At 38.7% G+C, this 9,665-nt stretch overlaps 1 protein-coding gene across 4 annotated transcripts in view; it reads right to left on the bottom strand.

The window, feature by feature from the left end:
- LOC121683888 overlaps positions 1-9,035 on the bottom strand; it is a 63,273-nt gene extending 54,238 nt beyond the window's left edge. For 2 of the 4 annotated variants that reach the window (XR_006022942.1, XM_042063748.1), the window contains exon 1: positions 8,443-9,035. Coding sequence is in view for 2 of the 4 variants with exons in the window: in XM_042063748.1 (XP_041919682.1) it covers positions 8,443-8,649 (207 nt within the window). In the remaining 2 variants the exon portion in view is untranslated. Of the gene's footprint in view, positions 1-7,632; positions 7,976-8,442 lie in introns of those variants that run through there. The other 2 variants (XM_042063747.1, XM_042063749.1) reach the window with 2 other exon arrangements.
- Between the last annotated feature and the right edge of the window lie 630 nt (positions 9,036-9,665).

Consider the following 9,665-nt stretch of genomic DNA (forward strand, 5'->3'; position numbering starts at 1 on the left):
GAGAAGAAGAATACATGGTGAATGAATGACACATTACAGTTGTACTGCGTCTACTTATTACTTATAGTTACTTTGCATGCATACTATCGTACACTTATTACTACTACATTACAACCTAACAGATTACTAACAGGATTATATGCATTTCGCTGCCCCAACTGCTCTTGTCTGTTGTCAAATGCTATGTGGAGTGGATAAGCAGGTAGGCTACAATGTTGACATCCTGCTAGCCATATATGATACAGTTAGCATATGTTTTTTTTTTTAACTACTTATCAAGCGGTCATTCGCCGGCAGGCAGGGTGTTCATATTCAGATGGAACAGATGTCACTTTGTGTAACTTATAGCTACAAACATGTAAACGGATAACGTTAGCTAGCTAACTAGTAACACTCACCTCATTCCTGTTTTTCACCTCCCATACGACAGCGTTGTTAACCCATCCACTCTTGAAAAAAAGATAGCTATCTGTACTTTTGCAAGCTTTCGTTTTTTTGTGCAGTGTAAGGTGACGGATTCTCTATAAGATATATGTACATATCTCCAAACTCCAAGTCTGGTAGAGACTTTGCCAGCTTCAAAGCAATGAAAACATCAGCGGGTGCTGTGTAATGTTATGGATCACACGTTCCGAGTATGCTAATTGTATTGCACATGCAATGGACTATTATCGCTGTTCTTCTTAATATTATTAGAGTGCATGAAAATGCACTCTACTGTTATCCGATTTCTTCTTCTTATTCTTCTTCTAACGCTTTTTGCGTTTAATACAGCTTCAACCGTTTAACTTAGAAACTTCATTCAAACTGTGTTGCGTAGGTCTTACTTATGTGACTTCAGCTATGTATTTTTCAACTTTGTAACTTTTATACTTTTTAATCTATTAATTAAAAACTACTAAAATTTCCCCATTGACTTAACATTAGATTATGACATCACAATAGAGCAATTAGAATCCTATGCCAGGTGTTCAGGCCACCTGCAGCCACTGTCTCAGTCTTTAAGCATACAATATGGCTGTATTAAGACTACAGATCCTGTTCAACTGCTTCCTGTGCCCACAACTGTTTCAAAATAAAAGTCCCTTTAAACTATCCAACTTTTTAACTGTTCAACTACTGTCAACTGTTCTACTGTTGTAACTGTCAGTCAACTATGACTCCCATCAACTGTATCCTCTGCCTTCAACTATTTCAAAATAAAAGTCCTAACTAGCTAGTTAGCATTATTAGCATGGTTAGCATTACTGTGAGCAAACATTAGAGCCATTCCAACTGTCAGTTATCATCAACTATCTACCTATATAGAGCTTTTGAACTATTTGTCTTTCAACACGCATTAAACTATCAGTCTATCAACAACTTTTAAACTATCTACATTTAACTTTTAAACTTTCAACATTTATTAAACTATGTGTATCAACTTCCATTAAACTATCTGTCTATTAACAACTTTTAAACTATCTACATTCAACTTTTAAACTGTCTACTTCTAAACTATCAACTTTTATTAAGCTATGCTATGTCTGTCGTAGCTTCATTTTCATGCACTCGTAATTCCCCGGAATTGCATTCTCTAGTTCTTATTCTTCTTCCGACCAAATTTGACGTTCAAAGGCTCAAAAACCACTGAACCGTTCGACGTCATTCAACCACTCCTACAAAGGTCTTGTAACGGGGATTTGTTCTATGTTTTTTCACATTTGTGAACTTTATACTTGTTTAGATATTTATGATAAAAGAGCAAGAAATTCTCATAGAGTTAACATTGACCGCCGTGGCGGCAACTTTTAGCATTATGACGTGACCTGCATCTGAAAACAGTCAACAGCTGAACGCGAGCTACTAGGCCTACTACCACTAGAGCTGTGAATCTTCTGAACGTCTTCTCCTGCTGTGCCGTGGTCACTTTATTTGCTTGTAAAACTCTCATTCAGAGGCACATTTCTCTAATTACAGACAAGGTAAGTGTTCCGGTTTTTGGTATTGGAGTCATTTATGTCGTCAAATATTATGTTATGTAACGTTAAGTTGTATGAAATTATGGGTCACAAATAGCTAAACTAACGTTATAACGTTAGGTCACGTTAACGTTATAACGTTAGTGAAATAGTTAACGTTAGCACCTTGCTACGTTGATGTTATTTAAGGAAACCCACTGTTAATCAACGTAAATATGTCGTCAACTTTACAGTGACCGGTTAGCTGTAGGTTTCGATAGCTAACGACAATCAAACGTAACGCACTATCGTTACATTTGTTATTAGGCTAACCAGCAGCGTTTCTATAACCAGAGCCCGTCTGTCTTCTCTGCTAGAACGTTAACGTAGGCCTACAGATAGGCCTACTAATGGCTCTGGTTCTATTCAACATCAGGTCACTTTCCACAGGTTTATAGAATCAAGCACCTAGAATAGATTATGAATGCAGACTACATGGTGCTTGATTAGGCTATACTGTGTGAAGGGACCTGATGAAACCCATCATGTGTTTCATTCATGGCATGAATAACGTTACTCATTGTTGATGATCATAACGTTATAGCTTCTACCATTCACATTTAGTTAAAGCTAACAAATATGTTACTGTTTTTATTTTACCAAATTTTTAACGTTGTACACCGCTTGTTTGTGTATCAAATAGGCCAGGCAGAAGTTTTCATTCTACGCTCCTGATTCTAAGTAGCCTAAGTAAACACTATCACCAGAGAGGGTTAAAGCGGAGCGAAAGGCGCAAACGTTCGACAATTTCCACGTTCGATTCTTGCAAGGGGGAGGGGGGAAAATCCCCCTTTATGCAGACCAGAGTAAACCCTCGCTGCACTAATGTCAATGGAGACTAGTTATCAAGGATCTTTGCTATCACGGTATGCTATCGTTCGTCTATTGTTTCATCAGGTCCCTTTCCACATGTGTACAATCAAGCACCTAGGTTATGAATGCATTGGTGCTTGATTAATACTCCTGTGGAAAGGGACCTTATGAAAGCCATGAATAGGCTACTGCTAGGAAATGGACCATATCACTAAAGTCTTGTTAAAACACACTACAGAAGTTGAGCTGTACCGTTTGTGTTGTCAACATACGCTACAATAGTATGTTTACTTGGCTTACTCATTTCTGCATTGTTCTGGTCTATAAATTAAAGTGTAGCCTGGCACGTGAATCAAGCTTTCCAGTTGTAGTACATAGTAATCTGTAGGAAAAAATGTTGCTCACAGACCTAGCAAGCTGTTTAAGTTATAGCAGTTGGTTATCAAGATACTTAGTATCAGAATGATCTGTCCTTACTCATATGATTATTAACAGCAACAACTAAGCTGTTTATGTTTTATATTTAACAATAAAAACACAGAATTCTGCTTTGTTTGCAATTTAATATTATAGGCTAGCATTTAAGCTTGATGGAGTGTATTATACTCTACCTTTTTTTTATTGTCCTAGAATTGTTGAGAGAATTGTTTAAAAAGCTTAAACTGTTTAACCATGTTAGTCATTAGGTTAAAAATGTGTCAGCCTAATGTAATGTAACAACTTCACTTAAATAAATGAGTTGTATTAAACAATTGTACAATTGCAGACATTCCTTGTATTGTTTTGGTATAACTGTTAAACTTGTTTGCTTTTGTCTTTTAGGTTCCAGACCAGAGGTGATGGCTGTGTATGACATTTTGTGTGTGCCTGTCTGTGCACACCTGTCAACCAATCTCTGACAATGTTGCTAGAAACATACCTACTAACATACATTCTTACAAACATGTCACCATATCTCAACATATCTGTGCACATACCATTTAACCATACTGAGACTTATCCAAGATCTACACTGAGACATTCTGAGAACTATATTGTTGTGTGAGGACTATACTAACTATATGGAACTTGTATACTTGTGAATCATACAGTATTTGTCAACCATTCATACCTGTGCTGTAACATCTGTGAAACTTAGCTGTGCTGTTAGTCCTCCGTTTTTAGACCTGTGCTGTGTGAACATTAAGATTCTAACCTAAGTTCTGTCTAAAACGGATCATCTGAAGGGCTGACTCTTTTATTCTTCAGTATATATCACCATCAAATTTGACCTATTATCATTAACTGAGGCCTCTAGCTGTTGCTGCCAGTTCAGAATTAAAACTGATAAATAGATCTGTCTTAGGATAATATGATTGGCATCATCAAGTTCTGTAAGAATGCAAATTCAGACATCTGGTTTCTCCCTTATCATTATTGGTTAACTTTAAAATTGGTTTCAACAACTTTTTTGACTTCAAGCTTGCATTGGTTGTTAAGTGTTCATTAGTGTGTTCTGAGTATCATTCTGCTGTTTCTGCAGTACTGTATTAAAACAAAGAATTGTTGATCAATATTGAATTGACAATTTATTTGTACTGACTGTCATATACTCTAAGCTAACATCTAACCAAGTAAGTGGTTTTCAAAAATACTGTAAGTCTACATGTATGTAATCTGAATAATCATACTGTAAGTAATGTTATACACAACAGTTTTTACATTTACATGCAATGGTAATTCCCTGGAATTACATTTTCTAGTCTTTTCTTGATATCTATTTTAACATTTGGTGACATATGGTCTCTAAATAGTTAATTGATTGTAGTATTGGAAATCTGCAAGGCTGCAATTCCCCTGGCTGGCCACTGTTCGTCGTTTTGTTAGAGTTTCTTGCCCGCCAGGTATCCATGGTAATCACGTGACTGCAAAGAATGAATTAGCTGCCACTATAATCAATGGAAGTAGCTACACCAGACGTGATAGCAGCGCGTACGTTCGAAAAAAATGTTGGATGTGGATCCTCCATGATTTGAAACCAGGTTTTTGCAGCACTTGCATTTAGCCTTTAGAGTTTTGCTCTCCTGGTCAAAGTGCATCCACACATTGTTCATCTTTTTGGTGCTCATGTTCAGAAACTTTGATCTTATTGACAGAGAGGGTAGCCTATATTATAATAATTAATTATTTGTTGTTGTTTTGTTAACAATAGAAAAGTTTGCCTAGGTCTAATGCTACTCTGCTACAATGTTTATTAACCTGACCCTAGCCAGATGAATGTCGTTCCGCTTAGCTCCGCCTAGCTTCACTCACATCCATTTGGGACCTCTTCCATTGAGAGTGATTTCTCCAACCAACTTTATGGTTTAGCCAATCAGGACGCAGGGCGGGAGTTTCATAGATGTGACATAGCGTAGAAGCGACTGCGAGTCTGTTATTAGTGTCACGGGTTGGCTTCGATGTGAGTGGTTGAAGTAGCACGTCAATAGATGACGGACAAGTGGCTTATTCAATCATATGCAAGCATTTTTTGATTAGGCCCAGCCTTCAGAAGCAACACTTCAATGGATCGGTTCCAGATGGATGAGTGGAGCTAGGCGGAAATTCATCTGGCTATTGCCAGGTTAAATGTTTATTACCACTACTACTAATAGTAGGCTACTAGGATTTATTCTAATAAGTATTATAGGCTGCTAATACTAGGCAACTAATATTACTATTAATCATAGCTATACTGTTAGGTAGCCTAATATAATATCATATAATATAATATAATATAAAATAGCCTAATATAATAGCATCAAAACCTCCACCCACTCACGGGAAAGAAAGCAGTTTGAGCCAGACTGTTTATTTATTGTCTTAACCTAGCCTAAGCAATTGACTTTCAATGTAGACATAGAAACAGGAACGTAGAAATGCCCTGCAGTGAATAAATTATTATTATTGTTGTTATTATTATTATTATCATTATTATTACTACTACTACTATTCTCATTAGGCCTATTATTATTATCACCTTGACACGAGTAGAAACTGGGCTACTCGCTCGTCTACAGATCCACTCATGTAGCCGGCTGATTCTACTGACTCGCACTCATAACAACATAACGTAACCGGTCCGCCCGGCTGATCCAAATGACCCAGGTAGGCTAGCCTACTCAAGCAACTCCATACAGAGCTTGCAATGTTTCGGACTGTCTTCGCGACCTAATTGCATTTTATAGTAGGCTATGCGTGCAGAACATATGTTATTTCAGAAGTGAAAGCATGGCTTTTGTTGTGGATTTGTTTTTCACCTTGACGAGGAGTTGCTCGCTGCTCTAAAGATCCACTCATGACAACGTAGCCGGCTGATTTGGCTGACTCGCACTGATAACAACGTAACCGGTCCGCTCGGCTGATTCGACTGACCCAGGTAGATACTCAAGCAGCTCCATGAGCGTGCAGTTCGGAATGTCTGCACGACCTAATTGCATTTTAATATGCTACATCTATACACCAAATCTAATTATGTCTAGGCTACATGCAGAACATTGAATGTTATTTCAGAAGTGGAAAAATGGCTTTTGTTGTGGAATTGCTTTTCACCTCGAGGAGGAGCTACTCGCTCTCGCAGATCCACTCATGACAACGTAGCCGGCTGATTCGACTGACTCGTACTCAACGTAGCCTAACCGGCCGGCTGATCCGACTAACCCGGATTGCTACTCAGCCGCTCCAATCTGAGTCCCATGGTCTGTGAGTCTGCAATGTTTCCGGCTCTGCGGGAAGTTAACCAGTTATCTCGGACTGCCTGCTCACTCAATCGCTTGAGTTGATTTGTGGAGTTGTGGTTGCCTACGAAATTGTTACATTTTTGGCAGCTACGATGGCTAGGGCTAGGAGGCTAGCTAATGTTGCAAGAGGTTTGTGTGTGGCGCTGTTTATCGTTTTAGATTGAATTGTAGTAGGACTCAACTGATCCGAGTTAATGATACTAGAGACTCGCGACTCATGGGTTAATTTAAAGACACGGGTGAAAGATCCGAGTGAATCACGACTTAAACACCTTTAATTCAGAGTCAAGTACATGCAGTGCCCAGTACAAAGCACGTTAGCATGCCTGAAAAAAGCTCTTGCCTTCTGCTGTCAATTGGCGTCCTTGCAACATAAAGCCAACCAATATTATTATAAGTAAAAAATCATATTTTGAACATTAATGTGATTATGGGCCTATGTACTATGGCCTTTCCTCATCAACTACATCACAGTTGGTTACGGTAGCGCACCACTTCACTCTATTTAGAGTCACTTACATGTGGTGTCCAAAACATGGCAAATATGGGAGCTAACTTTACCTAGCTCTTGACCACGGTTATTTGACGTTCATGTACCGTTCAACAATCCAACACCTTTGTCTAGAGAGACTAAATATAGTTATCTTCTCCACTACACCTGCCACACTGACAAGCAGATCATTCCGGAAAAAATATGTAACGTTAACTTAGCTGCTAGCAGGAGGAACATCAGCCAATGCTAAGCTACGTTTGCTATAACTATAACAGCCATATTGCTTAGTTCGCTAGTCTTAAAGCAATTAAAGCCTCACAAAGTATCTATGAATGAACGAGTATGAGGAATTTCTTTTTGATGACATTTCTATATGATGAATTTTCTACGTTAACACTTCAGTTATTCCTGTTCAGCACAAAATGTAAACCACGGTTACCTTAATGCTAGACTTGTGTCTATGTTAAAACAAGAATCACTGGGGCAACAAGGAAAGTCTATGCGAATTTGTATAAACACCAAACACATAATATGAAAGTGAAAACTGAGAGATTGTAAGACTATTTACTTTTTAACGTCTTGCAAAATCGTCTTTTCCAAATCCACTTCAACTGCAGTGATGATGAACAGTATGGCGGACAAACGAAACTTAACTTCTTTGACAAGCCCCGCCTATTTATCAGTTACTCTGTGACTTTGCTCTTTCTCTTACTCAAAATGTTACTCTCCAAACTCATTATAGAGCCAAATGTACTCTCTTTGAGGAAAATGGTCTTAACTCTGTAAAAAATGATCAGTCATTTTTCCTGTGTGAAGACCCGACAAGGCCTTGCACTTCAGGTGAGAAGTGTCAGGAATTTTCATTGGTGGTTAGGATATGGAGTAGGGGATTGACAGCAACATAGCCAATCACATTATTAGAGCTGCTGAATTTAACATCAACTGCAATGTTTGATTGTAGCCGGGACTTTAAGCTGGCACATGTGGGTGCTCGAGCACCCACGGAGCACATATATTATAAACTACCTTGATAATAGTTTTAAATGCATTTTCAGAGACAATTAGCTCTCTTAAAATAACCTAGGCTAGTAATGTAAACTTATTTCAACTACATAGTAGCATAACAACAACATCTACTACATTGTCCAAACATGAGACCAGCCTTCGTAAAAGAATATAGCCTAACTAAAATGCGGTCCTCATGTACATATACATTAAAACCTTTTACATTCTATGATTAAAACATGGACACGTGCCTCAACTGAAATGTATTCGAATAAAACCGTATAGTACTAGGATTCATACCTAATATGATGCTTAGAGGAATGCTTACTAAAACGAGGTTATTTTGGACTATTTCTACAACGCATTTTCATACCTTAGTCAAGGGTTTTTGAATGTCAATGCACCGTGAAAAGTCTTCCCTCAGAACCGTGCTGACGCAACTGCCCATCTTCATGCAGTGGCTCTCATAAGCCCGCAGGAGCCCGTGGACTTTAATGGCAGCTAGATTTTTTCTCGCTGGGGTCTTGCCCCCTGGCAACACAGCCACTTTCTTCTTCTGAGAAGGTTGTGTCTTCGACATGGCACTGGTATGACAACAAATTCCTACTTAAACAGCTTACAAAAACTTGAACTTTTATATTGACAAATGTCTCTGCTCCAAAACGGATGCTAAAAATGCATACACAAATCTGTCGACGGGTGCATCTGCCGCTTCTTTTCTGTAGTGAATATTTGGTTTCCTTGCTGGTGGCGACGGTCTGTTTCGTAGCAACAGGTGAGAAGTGTTTGGGGGAGTTGCAGTTTGCCTAACAGCATGCTTCAGTTCACAGTGCAAAGACCCATTAATCGCTGCACAACTTAAAACCACATTACTGTTAACGTTGAAGAACTCTGCAATCTCACGGAGCAACAAACTGTCGCTGTGAAAAGCGAGTTGCCAGCGAGTTGCTGATATGCAAGATCGCCCACGACTTCAGACGGTTATATGCTTCCAGTGATCTCCAGACTGCAGACAAGGCCAAAGATTCTAGAGCGGAGCTCTGTTCTAGAATCTTTGGACAAGACCTAACCAGAGAGGGTTAACCAAAGATCCTTGATTACTAGCTCCGCTTTAACCCTCTCTGGGTTAACCCTTTAGGCGCCAGAGTTTTTTCCCCCCGAAACGTTCGATTTTGACATCTTCATTTCAAAAGGCTATTTAGACAAGTGCCATTTCAAGAAAAAGTCCTTGTATATGGGTCTAGAGGCATTTCTTAGTAAAAGTTGGGAACAGGACTTTTTATCATAATTAACATGTGCTGAATCCAACTAGCCCTGTTCCCAAGCAGAATTTTGAGTTTTTGACCATCTAATTAGCATAAACAAAATGGCGATTTTGGGCACTTTCTTTGGAAGAGCATCACGGGCAGTTTGACTGTGCCTATCGATACATTTGTGACACTCCTGTTAGTAAACTGGAGAGAGCAAAACATAGGAACGTGGTCACATTAATCCCATAAACACACAGATAACTCTTACACCAACCTTATTTTGTGCCTTTTATTCATGTTTGTTTCAAGATTTAGTAAGTTTACTATAAGCACGTTTCGCTCTCCA

Source organism: Alosa sapidissima, chromosome 15 (assembly GCF_018492685.1).
Source record: "Alosa sapidissima isolate fAloSap1 chromosome 15, fAloSap1.pri, whole genome shotgun sequence".
Lineage (NCBI taxonomy): Eukaryota > Metazoa > Chordata > Actinopteri > Clupeiformes > Clupeidae > Alosa > Alosa sapidissima.